This window comes from Engraulis encrasicolus, chromosome 22 (genome assembly GCF_034702125.1).
Source record: "Engraulis encrasicolus isolate BLACKSEA-1 chromosome 22, IST_EnEncr_1.0, whole genome shotgun sequence".
In the NCBI taxonomy this organism is placed as follows: domain Eukaryota; kingdom Metazoa; phylum Chordata; class Actinopteri; order Clupeiformes; family Engraulidae; genus Engraulis; species Engraulis encrasicolus.
Window position 1 is genome coordinate 27787173 of NC_085878.1, and position 26874 is coordinate 27814046.

At 41.9% G+C, this 26874-nt stretch overlaps 1 protein-coding gene across 1 annotated transcript; it reads right to left on the reverse strand.

The window, feature by feature from the left end:
* Window positions 1-5523: 5523 nt before the first annotated feature.
* On the reverse strand, window positions 5524-22687 carry LOC134438641 (adhesion G-protein coupled receptor G5-like). The gene is made up of 12 exons (XM_063188253.1): window positions 22611-22687; window positions 20990-21445; window positions 20813-20853; window positions 16601-16714; window positions 15906-16031; window positions 14066-14108; window positions 13676-13782; window positions 12466-12584; window positions 11816-12099; window positions 11413-11512; window positions 8401-8666; window positions 5524-5648 (listed from the first exon to the last, which is right to left on the reverse strand). Exons 1-12 carry the CDS (start codon window positions 22672-22674, stop codon window positions 5524-5526), a joined length of 1845 nt encoding a protein of 614 aa, XP_063044323.1. The 5' UTR covers window positions 22675-22687.
* Window positions 22688-26874: the final 4187 nt, after the last annotated feature.

The following is a 26874-nucleotide window of genomic DNA, read 5'->3' on the forward strand; positions in this document are numbered from 1 at the left end:
CTGGGGCAGCACTTCAGAGAGAACAAGACCCCTCCGCTCCGCGTCGGGGTCTAAAGATTCTCTGTGTCGTGCTGCTATTCCACGGTAGCGACTAAAGAAACTCAAGAGAAAGAACAATCTCTTGGCGGGGAATGCATTGGCCACGGTGTAGTATGGGGGCGTTGCCTGAGGACACGAGTGGATGGAAAATTAACTCCCTTGCGCATGGTCATTGGTCAGTGGGTGCGATGGATGCCATTTTCGTACTCCCTTGCACATGGTCAGTGGGGGCGACACCATGATGGATAATTTGTGGCCAAGTAACGGCAGCTGTTGGTCAGCAGTAATTGCTGGGGGTAATTAAGGACAGCTGACAGACATTCACGCTGTCCTATGACCTGTTCCACAGTGAATAACATTTCCGTACTCCCCTCGCCATCATTTCCTACTACGCTGTTATGACGTGAGTAAGCCCTCTTGTCTCAAGCCTCTTTGGTAGCGACCTTCTCGCCGAACGTTAACCCTTACTTATTATATGGTTGTGACGTCATCTGTCGAATGCTCCATTCATTTCAATGGGGCTCCCCAACGTTCGGACGTCTGTTATTTTTCGATAACGGACGAGTTGGTCTATAACAGACCGCTGTCAATGGCATCAAGACTTTTCACTGCTAAAGCGACTTTTCAACAAGACTCTAATCAGCTGCTGTGATAGACAGCACCCGTTGTCCTGGCTACCGCTGTCAATGGCAACAAGACGTTCACTGCTAAAGCCACTGGCTTGTATACAAGTCAGTGGCTAAAGCGAATGTTTCATATCACTCCGCAGGGGGTCGGTCTTTTGTCACTCTAATCAGCTGCTGTGATAGACAACACCTGTTGTCCTACCTAGCTGTTGCCTAGCGGTGTTCCACAACGGCACTGTTTTGTTTTGCGCAGCAACAATCTTAACATTAAATAGGTCTAAAGCAATGTCCCCGCATGTGTGAATCATTTAAGTATATCCATATAATAAGCGGGTTAACTTTCGGCGAGTCGGTCGCTTTGTGGAATAGCAGCACTTCAGAGAGAACAAGACCCCTCCGCTCCGCGTCGGGGTCTAAAGATTCTCTCTGTCGTGCTGCTATTCCACGGTAGCGACCTTCTCGCCGAACGTTAACCCTTAGCCTACATAATGACTTCTGTTTCCCTCTCTCTGACACTGACTTTGATTTCAGAGCTTGAAAGGTTACTAGCCTACTCGGTAGCTTTAAAGTGACCTGCAGAACTAAGAATCATGAAAGCGGATGTGTGTTGTAAATGAAAGCTACATGTTGAGGATGACTCATGAAGTAGCCTAGTAGAGAGGAACTGCAGCTCATTTTGAGGCTCAGGTTGACTGACACCATGGACGTTGTGGTGCAAACGGGTCAGTTGTCCTAGGCCCAGTCAGAGGGGGGGGCAAAAATGTATTAGGCCTACTATTGGACCTGGGGCAAACCCGGTGCAGATCTAGCAAAAACAATGACTGGCATAGTGACAGCCAGGGCCACTGACAACTTTGGCAGGGCAGGGCCCAGGACAAAGTCGTCTGAAAGAGCCCCCCAGCCCAAAACATACAATGTAATTTGGACCCAATTCTGGATCCCTTATCTCCCTGGGCCTGGGACAACTGTTCCCTTTGTAGAATGAAATATTTTTTTGAACACTTTTCTTTCAAAAATGCTGCCTTGTTAGCTTCAAAAGGCACACGTTCTATCTATTAATTGAAAAGGCTTTACTGTCATAGATCTGCACTACTATGGCTTTGCAGTATTTAGTAATACATTACGTTGCCATTCTGGTGACAGTAACCATAAGGGTCTTAGATAAACTTTGATGCTTAGCGACAATATGTCAAGGATAATGAGGTATGACACAAATGAGTTGAAATCAAATTCAGAATTCATAACATAAGGTAGGCCTACAGGAAAAGGTCTTTTTTAAGAGGTTGATTGTGTGTGTGTGTGTGTGTGTGTGTGTGTGTGTGTGTGTGTGTGTGTGTGTGTGTGTGTGTGTGTGTGTGTGTGTGTGTTCTTATAAAACAAGATTTATTTATTTTATAGGTGATTTATTTTATAGGTGACAACATAAAGTGTAGCGTGATAAAAGTCCACAACAGGAAGTTCAACTGAGGGCCAGTTAAGATGTAACCACATCAGGAGACCAGGAGTAAACACGTTTATCTGTAGCGTAAGCGCATCCACTAGCAGCAAGAGGGTGAGAGACATTTGGCCATAAAAACAAATAGTTTAAAATAAACATTGTAAGCAAGTACACATACTCACTCAAATCAGAGCTGATTCTGATTCAACTTGAGCTGAGTCTGTCAATGTCCATGGCAATATTTTTTTCCATAAGTCTTTGTTAAAAATACAGGGCATGTCTTTTAAAGACGTATAAAGTGTAATAGGCTATCAACAGAAAATGGCCAAGATTACTATTAGCAGAGATCTCTCTGCTATTAGCGGTCTGCCCTCTTCCCAACATATACACTATATAGGCTATAGCCTATTAGCACTGGTGTTATCAAAAAATATTAGGCACCTCAAAGTTGGACACCTAAAAAATAGGCATAGTCATTCATTAAATACTTATTCAGTTGCAGTTTTAAAGTAGCCTACATTTCATTTCAGTTGGACAGACAGACGTTCGGCTGAAAAATTAGTTTAAATGAAACATTGTACAGTAAGTCCTCTTGTTCAAACCAAAGGATTGTGGGAGCTGAATGGGGACATTTGTTCCCCTCAGGAACAGCCTCAGGAGGGAAAAAAGGCTGATAATTGACTACTAGTGATAAAAGGATCACAGCAACTACCATCAGCTCTAGGCCTTCTGTCCAAAATGTTGACAACTTGTATGGATAAACTAACCAGTGTCTATCTACCAGACTTCTTATATTATACAACACACAGTACATATGTATACCGCAGAGTTAACAAGAACATTATATTTCAGATGGACAGACAATGTCAGTGTTTCTCATATTACATCTCTATACAACTGTCTTATGATAGGCCTCAGTCTGAAGAAGTTCATTAAGGAAGTGCAATGGAAACTCAATGCTGACGTGGCACTTTATATCGCCTAGCCTACAGTATGCACTTCTAATTTGTGGCAACATTAAAATCTCCCTTTCTAATTTAGCACTACCAACTAGAGGATCCTCACTATGATGGGAATCCCCTTGGCCTTAGCTCCTCAAAAAGTCTTGTGATCATGCTGATGAAACACTTTTGAAGTTGGTGTGTTCCGTTGTTTGTCTCTGTGGTGATGGTGTTTCATTACTGCATTTCTTCAAACAGTTGGAAAAGTAACTTCCTCTTCCGTGGCTCAGTTAAAAGCAGGAATTAGAGTAAGCGTAAGAATAAGCATAAGGTCTTCTTTATTTAACACAGTGAGCTGCACACAGCTCGAAATCACTGGTTACAGTGCGGTACCAAAGTTATACAAATACAACAGAAACAGATACAAGAAAGCAGTTTGTCACAATACAGTACAAGTCGTAAAATAAAAGTGCAATAAAAATCTAAGCTTTTGTGTACAGTGGCAGTTACTATAGCATTCAGTAGTTCATCTACAAAGACACAGGGGTTTATTTCAGACAGAAAACAGCAGTTCAGTTGGCACAATATTACAGTTTTCAATATAAAACGCAATGGACCAAAGACACAATGAAGATCGAATGAGCACTTCATTGTCCATCTTCACGAGTACGAAATGCCGGGGGAAGTCTACATGCCCAGTATAATATTAACAAGAGCTTGTTTTAATGGATATGTTTTCAATATCAACAGGTCAATTCAGTTGCGAACACAAGTACACACACTTATTGATGTATAGCTTGACTGAACATGATGGTGCCTTAAGTGCTACTTTGCAATGACGACATCAACATAAATATAAACAATAAATCAACGAGTCCAATCAGAAGGAGTCCACATGAGCTTATGATGGCCTAAATTCTTAAGCTAAAAGCAAAAACCCATGGTCCTGTATGAAGGCGTATAAAGTTTCTATATTCACATGTCCAGCCGGCTGGATAATAATAAAGAAGCTAAATAATAATTTCTATCACTTGGGGATGAGATAGAATAGGTAGACTGCCACAGTAAAATGCACATCCCTGATACAGCTTCTAGGAATTTAACAGTACTTGAGAGTATCAAGTAGCCTGGCTGTCACACCAAGCGTTATAGATGGGAGTTTGGTATGTTAGACTTCCTATAGGCAGGACAATCCCAGAGGTGGGATGAATGGGTGTTGTTCAAATACGTACCTATAGCTGTATAGTCTAGCCAAGTGAAATACGCTGGCAACAAAACATATTTATGTCTACCCAACCGCAACTCCTGCCCACCACACACCTTCCCTTTTTCTCCTTTGTGTATTGTGTGCCTTGAGAGATCTTTTAGATTATGATTAACTCAATCAACAACCTAATAGCTCACAGTATAGTTTTGTACAAATGCCTGTACATAGCCCTACCTATATGATTCTGTTTCTGTATACCTGGACAGTGCAAGTTGTGCTTTGGGAGTAGGGATGTAAATAAAATTGAAATGTATCGATGTATTGGAAGTATCGGCCAGCGATTTAATCAAATCACATCGTATCATGGGGCACTCTTAAGTATCGCAAAGAATCGAATCGCTGGCCCCTATCCAATGCCCTAGTTCCATAACGTAATAGTAGTGGAAAAGTAATCGGAAAAAATCGAATCGAAACGAATCGTACCGTATCCTTCTGAAGTATCAAAAATAATCAAATCCCTGCTTTAAGAAATCAATACTGTATCGTATCGTCATGAAGGCTGTGATTTACACCCCTATTTGGGAGTCCCCTGTAAATCCCCTATGTGTTGACTCCTGGTACACTACTGTACAGTATGTGTGATATGAGAGCAGCGCAAAGAGAACGCAATAAATCATGAGGCTTCCACAGAGGATACTTTGCATTACACTGTGAGCAGTCTTACACGTCACTACTCTTTATGTTTTACATGACATTATACTTAGCTGACGCTTTTATTCAAAGCGACTTAACGTTATTTACAGGGTATTGGTTACAGTCCCTATAGCAGTTGGAGTGGAGTGGAGTTAGGTGCCTTGCTCAAGGCCATGGAATGTGGCAGGGAGTAGGAGGGTGGGATTCGAACCTGCAACCCTTTGATCTAAATTCCATTTGGCCACGGCTGCCCCCATCTGTTATGTGCCATCAGATTTTGGGAGCTCTTTTATGTTTACCTTATGGTATATGTGAAATACACCAACAACCTATAGCCAGCAACAGAGTTCTCTGACAGTTTCAACCAGTAGTTCACATAGAAGCCAGTTTGTCTCAACATTATCTCACTCTGCAAATTTCCATAACTTACAAACAAAGGTCAGATGACAAAGTTTCTAGTCAGTATCAGCATCTTTTACCATCCAGATCATTTGAAGGGATGCTGTGATGCAAGGCACAGCTGCCTGACATCCGTATCCGTATGATTTCTTCAGAGTAAACGCCCAATTACATAAATATCTACTGCCTGCTGCCTGACGTGACTAGTTCGTAGTTCGTTTGTGGTGTCGAGCTCGAGGTGCTTCTATCTTCCCTCCTATTCCGCATCCAATCCAGAACATAGTGGCGCAGCATTAGAAAGAAACCTGTTGAAAAAATGCAACATGCAACATATTTTACAACATATTTTACATCGCAATCCACAGTAGTGAGACAGTGAACATTATAGTTATAGAACATGCTTGTTCTGGAACAACATTCATACTCCTCATCACCATCCATATATCGACACCATCATTACCAATAGTTTTGTGTTGTATTTGTATTGTTTTCTATGTACAAACTAGCTTCACCTGGAGGCACAAGTCTGCACAAATATCCTCATCGTGAGCAATCTAATCTTGGCCGCTTTCCTGGACGTGCTTTAGTAGCGACTTCAAGATGGAAACAGACATGGAGGGCAGTGCCATTTATGCCTTCCTAAGAAATCCGACATGGATTTTATCAGGACATTGTTGCAGTAGAAAAACAATGGCCTCTGATCTTTAGGGCCTCATTTTGCAAGTTATATGGACTATGGACAAAACGCCCAAAGAGTAAACTGTTGTCTCTCCAAGAGAAAGCAAAGAAAGATGTTCTCATACCAAGACTCCTTATGGTTAAAACACCTTTAAGGCTTTTAGTGTAATGCCAAATAGAGACATTTTGGCATGGAATACCTTGACCTGAGAAAAAAAAAGTAGGCATAAAATGGAACTTACTCTTCAAAGTAATTTCTGTGTCTAAAATGGTGCATATGTGCACTTCAGGCACTATGTTTCAGTGCGTAAGGCACTCATGCTGAAAACTTCAGTAAATTCAGTGCACTGAAAGTCCCCGGATGCTGTCCTAAAAACGGTCAGAAAACGCAGTGCTTGAACAATGGACACTACATGCACTAAATGGCCATCATGTTGTGAACGTAACAGAAAAAACATAGGCCGTGTCTCAAATGCCTCAATTATGCACTTCGGGCACTGTTTTTCAGTGCCTAGGGCGCTAACGCTGAAAATTTCAGTTGAGCCAGTGCACTGAAAGTGTCAGCATGATCCCCTAACAATGGCGGAGAAATGCAGTGCTTGAAAGATGAACACTGTACGCACTAAACCACGGCAATGTTGACAATGACATGGAGGAAATGTGGCATTCAGTTCAGTAGAAGAGTTTGGTAAACAGTCTCCTAATTCTGTAAGTAATGTTGATGGGACACCAACCTTTTCATGCCATCCAAAGTATAGTATGTGTGATTGTTGTCATTTGGGGCGAAGGAAATGGAAATACAAGCACCACCAGACGCTCTGCATTGTAAACAGTAGCCAACTCATATTTTGGCGAGCTAATGCCATGCTCAGCCATCACTTCCAGCGAGGGCACAGTGCATAGTGCTCAAATGATTCCACGACACTATGCACTAAAGACCTCAGTGCACTGTGTGCACTGTGCACTGACTGTCAGTGCACTGACACAAGTGCGTCATTTGAGACATGCCATGGTGTTGGTGGTTCAGTAGTTTGGTCAACAGTCTCTTAATTCTAAAGGTAATGTTGCAGAGACCTTTTCATCAAGCCAAATGTTGTATGTGACATAGGCCTAGTTAACATTTGGGGTGAAGGAAATGTAAATACAAGCATGAGACGCTGTGCAATGTTAACAGTAGCCAACCAATATTTTGGTGAGCTAATGCTATGCTAGCCCATTACTTCCAGTGAGGGCACAATGCCAAGTGCCCAAACTTTTCCTCTACACCATGCACTACAGACCCCAGTGCACTGTGTGCACTATGCACCAACCATCAGTGTACTGACACAAGTGCACCATTTGAGACACAGATGTCTTTGTACCAGAAACTTATACTCATCATCAGCTGTTTCCATATCACTTTGTGGAACTCAGGAAAACTAGTTGAGGAATTAAATTATGTTAATTAAGAGAAGGCACAAGATGGCACCAGAGAACACCCAAACCAAAGACGTCTATACCTGTCAACTTTGAGCTACAAAAAATTGGCAAAATTCCCATATTTTAAGCCAAAAAACCCTGAAAATCTTCAATGGGCCAAATCCTGACAGTCAACAGGACGACAGTGACAGATCGGACAGTGCGTTCTAGTTTTCACACTGACAGTCCGTGACTTCGCGTCCTGTCCAAAATCAGCGCACGTCTTAAAAGGAACATGTACAGCATGAAAAACAATGAAATATCAGTTTCTCACTGTTGTTTTGTCTCTCAAGTTGTCTGGGCTCATGCAAAACTTTGTGCTGGTGCAGGTTGTGATGAGGTTAATCGCACGATTCGCTGTTCCAAAGTTTAGTTTACCATATGAACAGCATTGTATGAAGTGATGGATTCTGAGAGGCAAAGAGTGGGCACACACACGCCAAGGGAGCTCGAGGGTGAGAGCTCGTATTTTCAAGGAACTTGAATTTTTGGTGGTATCTGGCATACAATCTACTGGCAGGTGGCTTGATAAACAAGACCTTCTCCGCCTCTCTACTTTCGTAGCTGGTGGAATATGTAGAGGGGGTGTGGCTCGTCAGCCTAACTGACAGGGCCATGGGGAGAATTTCTGGACCGACGCTGTTTTTTTGATAATGAGAAAAATCGGGATATTTCGCGGGAAGATACCAAATCGGGACGACAGTGGGAAATAAGTCACAAATAGAGAGTTCCCCATGAAAATAGGGATGGTTGACAGGTAGGAAGACAGGAATGACCACACCATCGTTTTTACAAGCATATAAAAACTTGTGTTTGGATGATGTTAAAAGGAGTGTTTTAAATGGTTTAAAAGGAGTAATAGGTGTAAGAAGAGCAAACTTGTCTATCCAATGGCTGCTGTTGTGTCCATCTCTTCTTTACCTTGTAACGTGTTGATGAGGCAGAAGACAAAGGTCATGGCACAAGAGAGGGATCCGAACTCGAACAGGCCGAGTATCCAGGTGGTGCCGAAGAGGCAACTGAAACCCCACATGCTGAGGAAGGCCGTCTTCCTGTCGTACAATTTCACGATGTTGACCAGCAACAATACCAGCATCACCAGCCCCGTGGTGACCACCAGCACCAGCAAGGCCACGTTGGTCATGTAGTGGGCCAACCACGCGTTGGGGTGGTCCTTCATCCAACACCTGCAACAGGAATGGAGATGTTATAGACAGACAGACAGGCAGACACTGATGTAGACACACAGACAGCTATCCAAGTAGATAGACAGTGATATTTAGATACAAAGTCAGTCATAGAGACCCAGACAGACAGGTAGGTACAGTAGTGTTTAGTTCATTCATTTCTACTTACAGTATGTCACATCCCTCAATTTTTTGCAGATTTGTAAGTATATCTTTTCATAGGATAAAATTAAAGAAATTTCACTTTCACACAATGATTAGTGACATGTTAACAACATACAGTGCCCTCCATAATTATTGGCACCCCTGGTTGAGATGTGTTAAAAGCCTTAAAATAAATTCAGTGTTTATTGCAGAAGAATACTGTCACACTGAAAATTGTAGGAAAATGTAGCCTTCAACTCAAATGAATTGTAAGAAAATAAAAAAATCCCTGACTGAAAAATAATTATTTTTCATTAAATCACCTGTTCCACAATTATTGGCACCCTTAACAATTCCCAGGAAATAAATATAATTGAAGCATTTCTGTCATTTCTACAGTAGTTTACAAAGTTTACCAGAGTATGTAGGAACATTTAATTAGTAATTCATCACTTCCTGTTTCCCTGGGGTATAAATATGACGTGACACCGAGGCCATTTCTCTTATCCACTCTTAAACATGGGAAAGACAAAGTAACACAGCATACAAGTGAGGCAGATGTGCGTCGACCTTCACAGGTCAGGCAGAGGCTACAAGAAGATTGCCACTCAACTGCAGCTACCCATATCCACTGTGAGAGGAATAATTAAGAAGTTCAAAACAACTGGAACAGTGGTAAACAAGCCTGGACGAGGACCCAAGTTTATTTTGCCACCACGCACAGTGAGGAGGATGGTAAGAGAAATCAAAAGATCTCCAAAGCTCACTGTTACAGAATTACAACAAATGGTTGCATCCTGGGGTCACAAAGTCTCCAAATCAACCATCAGGCGCTGTCTACACGCCAACAAGCTGTTTGGGAGGCATGCACGGAGAAAACCTTTCCTCACTCACAATCATAAACGCAAGCGTCTGGAGTTCGCCAAGCGGTATTGGGGCTTCAACTGGGACCATGTGCTTTGATCAGATGAGACCAAGATTGAGCTTTTTGGCAACAAACACTCGAAGTGGGTCTGGCGTACCACGAAAGATGCGCATGCTGAAAAGCACCTCATACCCACTGTGAAGTATGGGGGTGGGTCAGTGATGCTGTGGGGCTATTTCGCTTCCAAAGGCCCTGGGAACCTTGTTAGGGTGCATGGCATCATGAATGCTTTGAAATACCAGGACATTTTAAATCAAAATCTGTTGCCCTCTGCCCGAAAGCTGAAGCTGGGTCGTCACTGGGTCTTTCAGCAAGACAATGACCCTAAACATATGGCCAAATCTACACAGAAATGGTTCACCAGACACAAAATCAAGCTCCTCCCATGGCCATCTCAGTCCCCTGATCTCAACCCCATTCAGAACCTGTGGGGTGAGCTGAAGAGGAGAGTACAGAGGAGAGGACCCAGGTCTCTGGATGATTTAGAGAGATTTTGCAAAGAGGAATGGCTGAAGATCCCTCTTTCTGTCTTTTCCCATCTTGTGAAACATTATAGGAGAAGATTAGGTGCTGTTTTGTTGGCAAAAGGGGGTTGTACAAAATATTAACACCAGGGGTGCTAATAATTGTGACACACATTATTTGATGTCAAATAATTATTTCTTTATGTGGGATTTTTTCCCCACTGAATAAATGCACTTGTATTGAAGGTTGGATTTTTCTCTTTTTTTCCATTAAGGTCCCATATTATTTAGAAAAAAAATACAATAATTGGAAGCTAAAAAACACATCTAAACCAAGGGTGCCAATAATTATGGAGGCCACTGTATATAGCGGCTTAAATTTGTTGTCCACACAAAAAAAATCTAAATACCTTTCTTTAGATTGAACTTTTACATTTTGAGTCTGCATCTGGCTTAAATAGATTGGTGTGAGACTTGAATGAAATACTATGGAGAGTATCATGATATGCTTCAGTTGTCACAGTGCATGTTGAAAGTGCAATGAATGTTTATTTTAGGTGTAATTCAGCTGTAGCTGTACATTTGCTTTTCAAGCATGTGTGGTGTTAAACAAGTGAACTTTACAAAAAAGTGGATCATCTGGCTAGTCAAGCATGGTAGTGGGATTTGTGGTTTGGGGATGCATGAATGCCGTCAACATTGGAAATCTGAATTACACCTAATAGAAACATGCATGTCAACATGCACTGTGACTACTGAAGCAGATCACGATACACTCCATAGGATTTCATTCAAATCTCACACCAATCTATTTCAGCCAGGTGCAGACTCAAAATGTAAAAGCTCAACGTAAAGAAAGGTTGAAATACACACAGATGACCTCCCTTTTAATCCCTTTTCATTTCGAGACGATTCAGGCCAACACGGCCCCTTCTCTACTGGAATTTAATCTGGGGTGTACTCACTTTTGTGGGTACATGTTTAAACATTAATGGCTGTATTTGGCTTTTTTACGATTGAACAACAAATGTAAGCGGTTATATGTTGTTAACAGGTCACTAATCATTGTGTAAAGTGAAATTTCTTCAATGTTGTCCTATGAGATATACTTACACATCTGCAAAAATGTGAGGGGTGTACTCACTTATGAGACATACTGTAAGTATAAATGAATGAACTAATATAACACAACAATATGAATGAACTTATTTACATCATGTAGGGATTTTCAACATCATCACTGGGTGCAATCATTCTCACGCCATAGATGTCATCTCTCGCCACTAGAATGCCAACTGGGATCGCAGGAACACCTGGAGAGGTGCACAAGAACATGAATTTAACTTGTGGAAAATGAAGACGAGCGAATACAGGTAGACACTTACAGAAGAAGGCTAAAGCACATATTGCAACTTAAATGTGGATAATGCACCATCAGAAAAATGAATCAACCAACAAGTCTTAGGTAAGTTTTACGTAATAGTGACATTTTGGGCATTTTTAATCAAATGTCGGATGAACGGTGCATGCATGAAAAATCACTGATTTAAAAAAAATGCTTGGCTTGATTTCTGTTGATCGACTCACGAAAATGTCACCGTTGGAATGGGACTCACCAAAGCCGAGTATGTACCAGACGGTCAGTTTGTACGAAAAAACTGAATTGAAGACTATGATGATCTTCTCGTAGGTGTAGAAGATCATCACGCCCATCCAGCAGAACGAGGAGAGCAGCGCGTAGTGCAGCAGTGCTCCCACCACCCGGCACACAGACTCTCCGCCCGCGTTAGCCAACGTGCCAGTCAGGAAGAAGAGCACGCTCAGGCAGAAGAGACTGATCACCAGGCCTTGGTAGATCGTTGTCAAGTTGTTGTCATAGTTGTCTTCTGAGTTAGTATTGCTGGCAGGGAGAGAGAGAGAGAGAGAGAGAGAGAGAGAGAGAGAGAGAGAGAGAGAGAGAGAGAGAGAGAGAGAGAGAGAGAGAGAGAGAGAGAGAGAGATGGAGAAGCAAGAAATAAAAGGTTTGCAGGCAGTGCCAAATCCCATTTCTAATTTCTTCTCCTAACCCTACCCCTTTGTAGGAATAATAATGTAATACAAGAGTAATAATAGGATTCATATTCATTCCATACTAGCTTGTATTTTAATCAAAACATTGAAAATATCAGTATAACATTTATATTTTGCCATTTCCTTGACTTCATGTCATTACATATTTCAGCCACCGGGCATGAATGAATGAATATTAGCATGAGATGTCAGTTACCTCTTTTTGCAGAGTGAGTAGAAGAGAACCATGCAGCTGAGTGCAGATATGGCACAGCCTAGTGCTGTAATGTACGTCAGGGCCTCCAGGTGGCACTGTGACTCACGCTGTTCTACTTGCTGGTGGAGGAACACAGAAACACAGAAGCAGACAAAAAAATCAGAGCAGCACAACCCAAAAGTTATAATACTTAGCTTCATAGGCCTACAATAGAAGCAACAGGCACCATCAATAACTATTAGATATTTAGATTATTACATTACTTTTTAGTTTAGGTTATTTTATTAGATTATTTGACAGGGACCATGTACAAGACAGTTCTAGTACCAGATGTACTTAGGTAGAAAGCTAATTTAAATCTGTGGTCCCTGGGCTGGGAGCTAAACACACACACACACACACACACACACACACACACACACACACACACACACACACACACACACACACACACACACACACACACACACACACACACACACACACACACACATAAAAAACATAGACAATGCATTCCCTACTGTTGCCACTACAACGCACGTACAGTAGTATTAGAAGCAGCAACAACATCATACTAAAATATAAAACCATATATGGTAAATGGACTGTATCTATACAGCCACTCTTTCGAGCTCTCAAAGCGCTTTGTATACCCCACTTTCACCCATTCACACTCTCATTCACAGACCGGTGGCAGTGGATGCCACGCAGGGCACCACCCTGCCACCAGGAGCACCTTGGGGTTAAGTATCTTACTCAAGAACACATCGATGGGGTCAGGCAGCGCCGGGCTCGAATCTGCAACCTTCTGGTTTCCGAACAGATTCTCTATCACCTGAGCCACCATCGCCCCATATATCAAATTAGAAATGAGTACATATGTCCCCCAAAACAATATTTTTTCTCGGTTTTAACACTTAATATGTTGTCTTTTCACTATTCTCCATCTAATGAATAGATTGAATGTTTTGAAAATGATAGCATTTTGATTTTATTCACTGTTTACCAAACGTCCCAACTTCATCGGAGTTGGGGTTTGTACAATCATGTTATCACATACAAAGCAATACACATACAATGATACACATACTATATGGCAGTGCTTACTGTAAAAAAGCACATTGATTATAGTGATGTTTTAGTCTTACAGTAGGCCTAAAATGTACCACATGTAGCCTATATAACGTCAGGAAATGTAAGGAAGACTCACGACTAGAATGGAAAAGTAGGTGAGATGGTTGCAGTGGCACTCTGTCGTGTTCTTATGGAGCAGCTCAGTTTGGCATCCCTCCCTTTCCCAGGTGACATCATCAGGATCTGCATGAATTCAACACAATCAATGGACTTCCAACCCAACAAACCCACAAATTCTCTAATATAGGCCTTCATTAACTCAGGCATGTATTAGAAAATGCAATGTATTCACAAAAAAAGGTGGATTGACCATAACAATGAATAATAGCGATGGATACAGTACCAAACTGATGAGTTGTATTGGTGTGCTATTGTAATGTGTTATGTCGCAATGTTTTGGGTGCAATATGTTTTGGTGTGGTGTGGTGATGTGTGCTGTAGAGTTTTACAGGCTATAATCACATACCTTTCCTTGTATCCCACGAGACACATGTCCTTGAGTGATTTTTCTAAAGGCAAAAAAGAGGCTTTTAAGATAATTTGGAGAGACGAGCCATACAGCCATACGAGGCTACAGCAGTATATCACTACTTAGCAGATACAGGGGGAGGGGTGTTTTCTGAGTAACCACCTGTACCTTAAGGCACAACAGAGGTGAGTCATACACTAACACATATCTCCAAATTAGCTTCTTTGACAAATGGTGAGGGTAGAGCCACATATTGAAGACCATGCACTACGTGTAGGTGGAAAATAACTTGCAATAATGTGCAACATATCTCATTTTTTCAGAACAAGTCCACAGTGTAGTCCTAAACCAAAGCCTGTAAGTAGGCTAGTACCAAGGAAAATGGTCCCATAGTGAATGCATATGTAGAATACAGAAACAAATACAGAAACAGTCTTGTCCTGTCAATGCATAAGGCCTACTGCATTTTCACTGTAACCATTTCAAAAACCTCACATATATATTTGTAAGTGATTTTTGTAATACATTGGGTGTGTACACATGCTGTGTTAACAAGAAATCATCTTTGAAATCAAATATTGAGTTTTGTTTCCACATTTGTATTGCTGATATAACACACCAGATCTTTGACAACTCTGTGTGTGTCGTGATTGGCTCTACTGCACTCCATAGCCCCTTCAAGTGTGAAAATATACAGTATAGTAGGTGAGGGATTGACACCTTTCGTAGGGGTGGGCGATATGGCAAAAATGTTGTATCACGATTTTTTAACATGAAATCACGATATCGATTTTTTATCACGATCTTCCATCCAAAAAATAAAAACAACAAAAAACAACTTTCATATACTTGCAATTTGTAATTTGCAGTCAATAGAATGTTCACACTGATGATATTCTCATACAGTGTACAAGTGGAATACAATAATGTAAAGAATAAAGTGAAGACAACAACACAAGTGAGAAAACGTCACTCTGATACTGATAATAAACATTCTCACTGCAAGACGATCTATACGATTTCTCCACTTTGGCAGATTCGAGACGATATTTTACTCAATATCGCGATTCACGATATAATATCATCATATCGCCCACCCCTAACCTTTCGTTTTCTCTCTATTAGTGTGTTCTTGGTCATTAGCTGTTTTACTGTACATGCTCACATACTGTGTTCAGGCCAACCACAACGGTGCTGGTGACCGATCTCTGAACATTTCCATGTGTGACCATGTGATACCCGGATGAACCTGCTGTATTTGATGGTATTTTAAGGTTCACATCCCGAAACAACCTTCTGGTTCCCGAACACTCATACCGTGAAGACATAAACTGGTTCAAGATCAGGTGTGGGAACGGTCACAGTTCTCTCTGTCGGCTTGAACGTGCCTACAATGGTAGTCTGGCAGGCAAGACTATAATATTAAAAGTGTATTCTGACACTATACCGACAAAGCTGTGGAACCTACTGTTGCAGCTCAAACCGTAGACACAGCCTATGTGGTTCAAACTGTTTAACGGCATGAAATGACCAATGCAGTCACCATACTAAGTGGTCCCGAATGCTCAGATTCTCAGCATGAACACACAAGCCAGTTGGAGATTAGGAGCGGAGCAGGTACCAGCACGGTTCTCTGTTGCCTGAACACACCCTAAGTGAACAGTACTATACCAACTTACAGGCAAATATACTTGCTGAAGCATTTTTTGACTCTTTCGTTGTGCGTGAAAAGCACCTACGTACTAAATACGGTTTCCTTACTTACACCTGTGAGCAGTCAAAGTAGTACAGTTTCTGATTGCAAGATGTACATTGAAGTGCATCGGTGAATACGTACTGGTAAAACAGCATGGTGGAAGCGGATTTTAATTGGCTCAGGAAGCTGTCTGACGATCTCGTTTTCAACTGTGATCCCGACAACATCGTCCAGGATCCTGAAGATTTTCTGCTCCACCAGATTACCCTGATTCTTATAGGTACCGTTCTCCTAGAAAAGTGAAACAAAATAAAATGTGTGTGTGTGTGTGTGTGTGTGTGTGTGTGTGTGTGTGTGTGTGTGTGTGTGTGTGTGTGTGTGTGTCCTGTCCTGTCCTGTCCTATCCTGTCCTGTGTGGTGTGGTGTGGTGTGGTGTGTGTGTGTGACAGAGGTGAGTCAACGCTATCAAATATCACCAGATTTGCTCCTTTCACAAAAAGTGAGGGTACAGCTATGCATGGAAGACCATGCAATACGTAATTTATCACATTTTGCAGTTTGATTGCCTGGGCATTTGTTTGGTTGTGAGTGTGTGTGTATGTGTGTGTGTGTGCGTGTGCGTGTGCGTGTGCGTGTGCGTGTGTGTGTGTGTGTGTGTGTGTGTGTGTGTGTGTTTGAGTATGTGTGTGTTTGTGTGTGTGTGTGTGTGTGTGTGTGTGTGTGTGTGTGTGTGTGTGTGTGTGTTTGAGTATGTGTGTGTTCGTGTGTGTGTGTGCGTGGGCGCGTGGGCGTGCGCGTGCGCATGCATGTGCAAGTGTATTTGTTTGAATACTCACATTGAATATGGTGTTGTTTTGGAAGAAGGTGCACACCACTCTGGCTTTAGGCTTTCCTACAGGTTTCAAGGCGGCCGGGAAGTGCACTGATGGCAGTGGCGCTGTTTGTGAGGACTGCAACACACACAGACACACAGACACACAAACGGAAAGTCAGACAGACAGACACAGACACACAGACACACAGACACACACACACACACACACACACACACACGAACGCCAGGGCTTTGAACCGGTTCAAGGAACGAAAACGAAAACCAGAAACTTTTTGTATTTTACAGGGAACAGAAACGAAACCGGAAACGTTATTATTTTTTATGTTCTGGAACGGAAACACTTATTTAAAAGTAATGGTAACCGGTTAATACCGGTTAATACCGTTCCTCAAACTAAAAAAAAAGTAATTATTTTCCTGTGCACGTTACCATGACGGCTGTGGTTCACGTCCTGTGTGACATCAGACATTCTCTGACTGAATGGAGAGAGAGCTGTGGATTACAAAGTCTCCACTCCACATCTTAAATAAGAGAAACCACTGTCATACAAAAGGGCAGAGTTTCCATTGCATCATTGTAAGATATTGCAGAGAAGTGCGTGTAAAGCGCACCAAGAATGTTCAACGTTATTGGGCATCCATGGCCGCTTCAAATATGCACAAACTCATAATGTCTATCATAGCGCTCCCCGTGACCCAAGTCAGCGTGGAGCGCGCATTTTCATCATTGAGGTTTATTCTCCGCTTAGGTCGTCCCAAATGACAAAATTCTGGAGGATATTCTTTTCATCCGCTTGAATTAACAGTTTGGAAGTAGGCTGACTCATTTGCACTTCCGTCTTTCTTGGTTAATTAACGTCAGTTAGGCATCTGGGGAATAATCAGCGGACAGGAACGAAATTAACCGTTCCGGGAACAATACTTTTTTGTTCTAACCGGTTCGGTGGAACTCATAACCGGAAACGTTATAATTCCGTTTATGTTCGGAACGGAACGTTTGGAAAAAAATAACGGTTCAAAGCCCTGGTTGTGAACAATGATGTCATGAACAAGCATTGTATCTGGAAGAAGGTGTGAATGTGCATGCAGGTGCAAGTACATGAATATACAGTCAAGCACCATAACAACGGGCTTCGGGAAATGTGTGTGTGTGTGTGTGTGTGTGTGTGTGTGTGTGTGTGTGTGTGTGTGTGTGTGCGTGCGTGCGTGCGTGCGTGCGTGCGTGCGTGCGTGCGTGCGTGCGTGCGTGCGTGCGTGCGTGCGTGCGTGTGTGTGTCTGTGTCTGTGTGTCAGGCCTGGGCAAAATTCAGAATTCCTGAATTTACTTCAATTCAGGAAGTGGAATTGAATGTGAATTGAATTGACAGGATGTTGAATTGAATTAAATTGAATTGAATTTTAATTACAGGAAATTAAATTCAAAATGGAATTGAAACTCACTGCAATTCAGGAAGTGGATTTGAAACTCACTACAATTCAGGAAGTGAAATTGAAATGAATTTGAATGACAATAAATGGAATTGAAACTCATTGCAATTCAGATAATTTTTAGATTGTGATACTTTATAATGTACTTTCTCAAAAATATCATGATTACATCACAGGGATGGGCACAACATACCATCAGTGTAACAACATACAATAGCATTAACAAAAATATATTGCTACAAATACTGACACATATTGATTTATATACTGAACCATCTTCTAGTGTTCTTATTTTGTCATCACTTTGAGTTTCTTTGAATTAACTCTACATCACCACCTAGTGTTTGTATCATGTCATTACTTTGAATTTCTTTGAATTTCACAGAATTTCAATTCCGTTTCCTGTGATTCAAATTCAATTTTGCAATTCCATTTCCTGTTTGGAATTTCAATTCAATTCATATTGAAATTCAATTATTCAATTGGAATGTTGGGGTCATTTTCAATTCAATTCAGAATTCCGTACAAACCTGGTGTGTGTGTGTCTGTGTGTGTGTGTCTGTGTGTGCGTGTACTTACAGGAAGAGCAAGATCATATCCCTTGAAATTGTCATCCATCTCCAGCACTGCCCCATGAAAGCATGCCGTGTTCACAGAGCCCAGCATATCTGAACTCATCATCGCCTCCTCAATCCTACACACACACACACACACACACACACACACACACACACACATACACGGGCAGGGCATGCATGCACGCGCACATACATGCACGCATAATGCACGCACATGCACGTACATGCACGCACGCGTGCGCGCGCGCACACACACTCACACACACACACACACACACACACACACACACACACACACACACACACACACACACACACACACACACACACACACACACACAGTCAGTGTTCACACATCTTCCCGAACCCCTCTTCCTAACACACACACACTCACACACACACACACACACACACACACACACACACACACACACACACACACTCACACACACACACACACACATTTCCTGAAGCCTGTTCATATGGCGCCTGACTGTATATCCATGTACTTACACCTGCAAACAAGCATGCACATTCACACCTTCTTCCAGATATGATGCTTGTTCATGGCATCATTGTTCACAACACATAGAAATGCATGTGGATGCTCTTGATTGCACGTGTACAAGTTCACACTCATTACATATACAGGTAGAGCTGGAGCTGGAGGTGCATTATGTACTGTGTACTGATGCACTTACAGTACATGCACACAATGGTACACACACACACACACACACACACACACACACACACACACACACACACACACACACACACACACACACACACACACACACACACACACACACAGACAAGTACACAATATACAGAATACAGAAGTTATTGTTATGCACTGTGTTATGAACTTATCTCATCAGCATCTGAGTCAGCTCTGGAGTTCAGGCGAGATGTGTGATGATGTGCCGCATTTATATTTACGCTTCCTCAAAAAAGCACCGAAAGGGGCCCCACCTATGCACTCTGGTTTTAACACCCCACCCCACCCTTACACGCAGTGTATTTGCTGAGTATGTAGACCCAGCCTATACATACTCAGAATATACTGACAAAGGGAATCTGAAGAAGACTTCTAAGTAGGTATGTCATGGTATGAAACACACAAGAAAGCAGTGAAAGACAGAGCACTCTAAAACTTGTTGCCTTTGTTCTGACCTGTACCTTAACCTGGGATGTGCAAAATCTTCCTTCTCAACTGAAGATACTGACAAAGCCAATGGAATGTGATTCTTTTTTGTCTTTTTAGACATTATTATTGACAGGACAGTAGAGAGAGAGGCGAGGAATGGACGGCAAAGGACCCGGGCCGGAATCGAACCTGGGTCACCGGTGTACTTGCCCAGTGCCCGGTTGATGAGCACAATGCGTTGTCTTTCAAACCATGTCTGTGCCTATAGGCCGACGCTCTGACCAATCAGCGCAACTGACAATTACTTCCATCAAAAAACGTAGATCCATGTTCTATAGGCTGTCGGTAAAACGGCGAAAAAGTCCTTCTAAAAATGAATGAGCGCAGACCATCTTCCTGAACACGTTTCAATGAACACATTTTCTAAGTCTAATTCTTCAAAAACTGTCGTCAAACGAGAGCTGTTCAATCATTCTTGTTATTGTGCTTTCCCCAGTATCGCAAGCTTCGTCGTCACTCCCTCAAAACCCCACCCGCTTTGATTCAAAACAAATATCTGCGTTGTGATTGGCTTGCCAGATTCTTGGCAAGCCTGGCACAACACCAAAACGATGCGAGGCCAGACCCACTCGCAGCCAAAACATTTTTGGCGCCCAAGGGTGGCGCTGGTTTACTAGGCTACAAGATCACTATAATTTGGCAGTCGAGTTGCTCAGCTTGGTGCATAGTTTCCTGTTTGTGGCCAAACCTCAGAGCCTCACTCGTAGCCCACAGCAACGCTTCATAGCCCTTTTCCGTCAGCCTTACAATCGTTGACTTTTGATGAGAAAAAGGCTTATGATTAGGTAAAGGGGGCGTTTAGTCTAAAAAGGTTGAGACCACTGCATTAAATCAATTCTCTTAATACATTATTTGACATTTTGCACTCCTGAAACCTCTAAATGAAATCCCTACTTCCTATGGAGGCTTAATTTCCTGTTTTATCATAGCTGTCAAATAACTCACACTACCTTGCTCTGTGCTTGTATTATAACTTAGAAGATAACTCACATATTCACTCTCCTGGCTTCCTCAATGGCCTTTTCACAAAATTCCAGTGCTGTAAAGAGACAATAACAAACATGATAAATCAACAGTTAACAAAAAAAGTGACAATACATTACAAAAAAGTAAAGCTTTACATAACCCTTCATTGACATCTAGAGCTTTCATCAGTAAATGTCAAGAAAACGTACTGCAGTTGATCACATCTCCAAAGAAATTGTACGCCACTCTTGTCTCAGTGCTGATGGTGTCCGTCCGTATGGTGCCGTTGACGATGCCGTATATGTGCGTGGAGCTCTTATTGTGCCCTAGAGAGAGGTCCGTACAGCAGCTCTCCTGCAGCCCGGCCGCTTGGAGCACAGTGTGGTTCTTCCCATCCACCTCCACCTGCAGCCGGTCCACCAGGGGTTCCCAGTACACACAGAAGGGGCTGTCGGTGGTGCCCGGGGTACCAGTCACGTTGATGGGCTTCATGGACTCACTGCGCTGGGTGGCTGCGATGGAGCCGGTGATGTAGAGGGTGGTGGCGTTGGCACTGATGTCCAGGCCTTTGCAGCCCTGGGACAGGTGGGACGCCAGCCACCGTTCACCGCCACCGTGACGCCATGTTCCGCACATCTTGAAGTCCTGGTCATTCTCTCCTTCACCTGGGTGGACACGAAGAGTGACATGTGGTGTGTACACATTGGTTGTACACATTGGTTGTTCACATTATCTACAACCAAGATAATGTAGATTAGGTTCTACAAGATAGGTTGTAGATAATGTGTCAAGCCTGTGTCTGAGGAAGACCGAGAGGTCGAAACGTCATTGCCAATGAATGAATAAATAAAAAGATGAAAAAATAACTTCAAGAAGGAAAAATCCAAAGAAGTGTGCGAACCCTTTTTTCAAAAAATATTTTTTTCCAGGTCAAGACAGAATGTTATTGGCTTTTATAATAATAATAATCCAATGTCTGTTTTTAATGTTACCTAAGTATAGCCTACATCAAAGTCAAAGTCAAAGTTGACTTTATTATCCCAGATGGGAAATTCAAATGGTCAAGGTGCGTATAAGTACAGTACAGAACATTCAGACAGGGTAGACAAGACTTAAAAAACAGATAAATAAGTAAAACAATTAAATACCCCCCCCCCCCCAACTAGACTGTTGCATACCCCCCCCCCCCCCCCCCCACACACACACACACACCACAACACACACACACACCACAACACACACACACACACACACACACACACACACACACACACACACACACACACACACACACACACACACACACACACACACACACACCACCACCACAGTGTCAAGTCTCTTGTTGAGAACCGTGTCTTTCATTAACAATTCTGATTGCAGGGGGAACAAATGACTTACTGAACCTGGTTGTTCTTATTTTCCTTTGTAGAAGCCTACCCTTGCCATGTTGGCTTAACTGAAATCTGTTATGTAAAGGGTGGGTAGTGTCTGCAAGAAAGCTTTCAGCCTTGTGTAGTATGATATCTTGGAACAGCTGAGCAGCGGATGTTTGATTGCACCCAATTATTTAACTAGCTGTTTTAATAATCCTTTGCAATTTATCCTGATCTTGTTTACGCATACTACCAAAGACACAGACCAGACCAAAGGACAAGACACTCTGAAGTACAGACTTGTAAAATAGCTCTAAAATGTGGGCGTCAACATTAAAACTACGCAATTTCCTTAAGAAAAACATTCTTTGTTGGAGCTTTTTCACCTTAGAAGTGGCGCATTTGTCAAATTTCAACTTATCATCAATTGTACATGTACATGTATGTTACTTACTTTGTCTCATTAGAGCAATGAGACAGAAAAATCCCATGATTCCTCTTGCTTGGCCCCACACCATTTTCCTGGATTGAATTATGACACCAGCGTCTCACTCTCTGTCTTAACTCTACAAGATAATAACAAAAATGGAATAGGAAATCTGTGTTAGGCAATGTCATTTCAGAAGAAGAAATGTTCCCAACCAAAACAGGAGCACTTTAATCAGTGAGAAAGCATGCATTTTTTTTCTCGTCACACACAAACAGAAATACAAGGTTCCTTCATGTGGCTAGCCTCAATCTTTAACACCCGCCTCCCTGAAATAACACACATTTATATATGGCGAGCAAGACACATTTATCATTGAGAACACACACTCGTAATCAAATGCAATGTAGAAGATGTTAAATCAACTCTCTAAGTGTTGAATTAACATAGCAAAATTTGGGCAACTGAGTACGCCTCATCGGATAGGCTGAAAAGAAGCAAAATAAAATTGTGTCTGATTCTGTTTTTTTTGTAGCAAGGTGAAGACCACAGTGCGGTGACATGTTTTAGGTGTGAGAGCATCAACACAGCTCAGACAGGAAGCCCAAAATCCAACCATTAACTAGGTAGCCTACATAGTTTATGGGTCATTTCACGTGAAATCAGACACTTTGGGACCCGACCGACCCGGATTTCAATCATACTTGGTGTGCCTTTTCAGTAGCAAGGTAGCACCCCAGAACTGCATTGGTTTGAATCTGACACTAATATTAAGGGAGAAACAGACTAGGAAAGGTTCACATGTGAGGGTAGGACACTATACATTCAGCCTTGAATATATCAGTCAGTGTTAGTCACAAAAAGATGCCTGTGGTGTTGTTTGAAAGCTCTTTTCTGGCTCTACATATTACACAATCACCTTGGAATACAACTACTCTCAGAATATGAATTATGATAAATTGAAAAATTAAAAATTGAATATCTAAAAAACTCATATTTTAAAATGGCCAGTTCCTTGTCCAAACGTAGCCGGCAATGTCATGAGCAGCACCTAAAAATGCTGGTGTTTCGGTTTGTTATTCATTTCAGAGAGAAGTTGACTCACAAATATGGCATCATACAGACCACTTACTAATAATATGGTAATACCATAGTAGCATCACATGACAAAACAAAAACCAAACAAAAATGGTCAGTGTCCATGGTCCCAGGTTTCAGAAACTAAGGCAGATGTCCATTTATACACACCAAATGATGATATGTGAATGTTTGAACATTCCTTCTCTGTGTACCTGTGCCATCTTCCCTTTACCGTACCGTACTAGATAATCAATGGCTACACTCTCATTTTGTACTCTACCAGTGCATTTGAAGCAGCAGCTGTGTCTTTTGTAGATAATGTATAAGTACGTCCCGTTGCAGTTACAGGTTCCACTACCAGAAGCACATCCTGATGATCCATGACAAGTCTATCTTGTCTGAAGGGAAAAGTGAAGGATGGAGATGGCCCATGAGGATGCAGGAAGTTCAGTTTCACCTCTCCAGTGCTCGGCATACATTCCTCAGCACATGCTAGCCACCAGTTGCCATCATATACAGCTACAACATACCCTTTGATGCTTGAAAATGTAACACATTCCTTTACTGAGCTCACTTTTTCCAACTCTGCCTTCTCTGAATGCTGAAAATGGCCTAACTTCCACTGTGTCCATTGACAATGGGCAGAAGCTGTGTAGTTTTTGAGCACCTGGAATAGTTCCTTGCAGATTCAAAACCTTTTCAACAGGTTCTCAGCTTCATGATGGTACATCTCTGTTGTGGCAAACTGGCAATGGATGTTCTTGACATTATCCTTGACAAATTCAAACAGTTGGTATGGCGTTATAATTTAATTGTCAATAGGACGTTGCAGACTTGCTCGTGCAGCAAGCCATTTAACTGTCCCTCCAACGCCATCACATGGACCTTTGCCATGTGATGTGGCAAAAAAGTGCCACTCTGCAGGTATGTGAAAATCTGCCTCGTGGTGGCACAAATTTGTTGTAATTTTAAGGTTCTTATATTGTGCAGGAAGTCTGCAACGTCCTATTGACAATTAAATTGTAACGCCATACCAACTGTTTGAATTTGTCAAGGATAATGTCAAGAACATCCATTGCCAGTTTGCCACAACAGATATGTACCATCATGAAGCTGAGAACTTGTTGAAAAGGTTTGAATCTGCAAGAACTATTCCAGGTACTCAAAAACTACACAGCTTCTGCCCATTGTCAATGGACACAGTGGAAGGTAGGCCATTTTGAGCATTCAGAGAAGGCAGAGTTGAAAGAGTGAGCTCAGTAAAGGAATGTGTTACATTTTCAAGCATCAAAGGGTATGTTGTAGCTGTATATGATGGCAACTGGTGGCTAGCATGTGCTAAGGAAAGTATGCCGAGCACTGGAGAGGTGAAACTGAACTTCCTGCATCCTCATGGGCCATCTCCATCCTTCACTTTTCCCTTCAGACCAGATAGACTTGTCATGGATCATCAGGATGTGCTTCTGGTAGTGGAACCTGTAACTGCAACGGGACGTAGGCTACTTATACATTATCTACAAAAGACACAGCTGCTGCTTCAAATGCACTGGTAGAGTACAAAATGAGAGTGTAGCCATTGATTATCTCTTTAAAGTACGGTAAAGGGAAGATGGCACAGATACACAGAGAAGGAATGTTCAAACATTCACATATCATCATTTGGTGTGTATAAATGGACATCTGCCTTAGTTTCTGAAACCTGGGACCATGGACACTGACCATTTTTGTTTGTTTTTGTTTTGTCATGTGATGCTACTATGGTATTACCATATTATTAGTAAGTGGTCTGTATGATGCCATATTTGTGAGTCAAATTCTCTCTGAAATGAATAACAAACCGAACACCAGCATTTTAGGTGCTGCTCATGACATTGCCGGCTACGTTTGGACAAGGAACTGGCCATTTTAAAATATGAGTTTTTTAGATATTCAATTTTTAATTTTTCAATTTATCATAATTCATATTCTGAGAGTAGTTGTATTCCAAGGTGATTGTGTAATATGAAGAGCCAGAAAAGAGCTTTCAAACAACACCACAGGCATCTTTTTGTGACTAACACTGACTGATATATTCAAGGCTGAATGTATAGTGTCCTACCCTCACATGTGAACCTTTCCTAGTCTGTTTCTCCCTTAATATTAGTGTCAGATTCAAACCAATGCAGTTCTGGGGTGCTACCTTGCTACTGAAAAGGCACACCAAGTATGATCGAAATCCGGGTCGGTCGGGTCCCAAAGTGTCTGATTTCACGTGAAATGACCCTTATACAAATAATACAATGTCAGACAGACATGCATTTAGGTCAAAGGTCACTTTTTAGGTCACTTTCTTGTGTTCCTATGGAAATATGGATATACACTCACAACATACTCAAATAGGCTACATTATCTTTTAAGAAGGCTAGCATCATTTATTTTTATTTAATCAATTTTGAGAGAATACCAGTACTGAGGGTATGGTAAAAGTGTCAATGTCAATGCTTAAACATCAACATTTTGCTTTTAGCAGAAGTCAAAGATAAGAGAAATATGAGAAATATGGTAAGAGCATGGGCAGCCTCCTGGACTTTGACTTGTAAATATTGTATATGGTGCAGAAGCATTGATGACCATTTAATAGCCACAGAGAAAAGTGTGTGTACAAAAATACAAAATCCTTAGGGGACCCCCCTCTCTCTCTCACACACACACACACACACACACACACACACACACACACACACACACACACACACACACACACACACACACACACACACACACACACACACAGCTGCACCGCCTATAGTTACGCCGGTGACACACACACACACACACACACACACACACACACACACACACACACACACACACACACACACACACACAGGCCAGAGAACAGAAAAGACTGTATCATACAAGGTATGCAACTCAAAGTGCTTAACAAATGGGAAAAAACACAATTGTTAGAGATGGATTTAAAAGGAGAGGAAGAGAGGAGAGGCAGAAATAGGAGGAAGAATATATAGATAGAGGATAATGGAACTAATTAATCCACACAGATGTTGTGTCCGGCCCTAAAATTAAGACCACTCAAACTATTTGCAGGTTGCATGCTCTGTAGCCTATAAAACCGCGTTTATATCCGAAGTTTCATCGACAATAGGCAGCGGCTGCACTTTTGAGCCGCGCGTTTTAGCGCACCTCTTGCAAACCCGGGCAACAAAATCCA

Bases quoted from the DNA above. Each gene is read 5' to 3' on its own strand.
- LOC134438641 (XM_063188253.1), bottom strand. From the start codon at position 22,674: ATGGTGTGGGGCCAAGCAAGAGGAATCATGGGATTTTTCTGTCTCATT. The intron at 16,032-16,600 runs GTGAGTATTCAA...TATAAGAATCAG, and splicing joins AAAACAACACCATATTCAAT to GGTAATCTGGTGGAGCAGAA. The intron at 13,783-14,065 runs GTATGTGATTAT...GAATTCATGCAG, and splicing joins CTCGTGGGATACAAGGAAAG to ATCCTGATGATGTCACCTGG.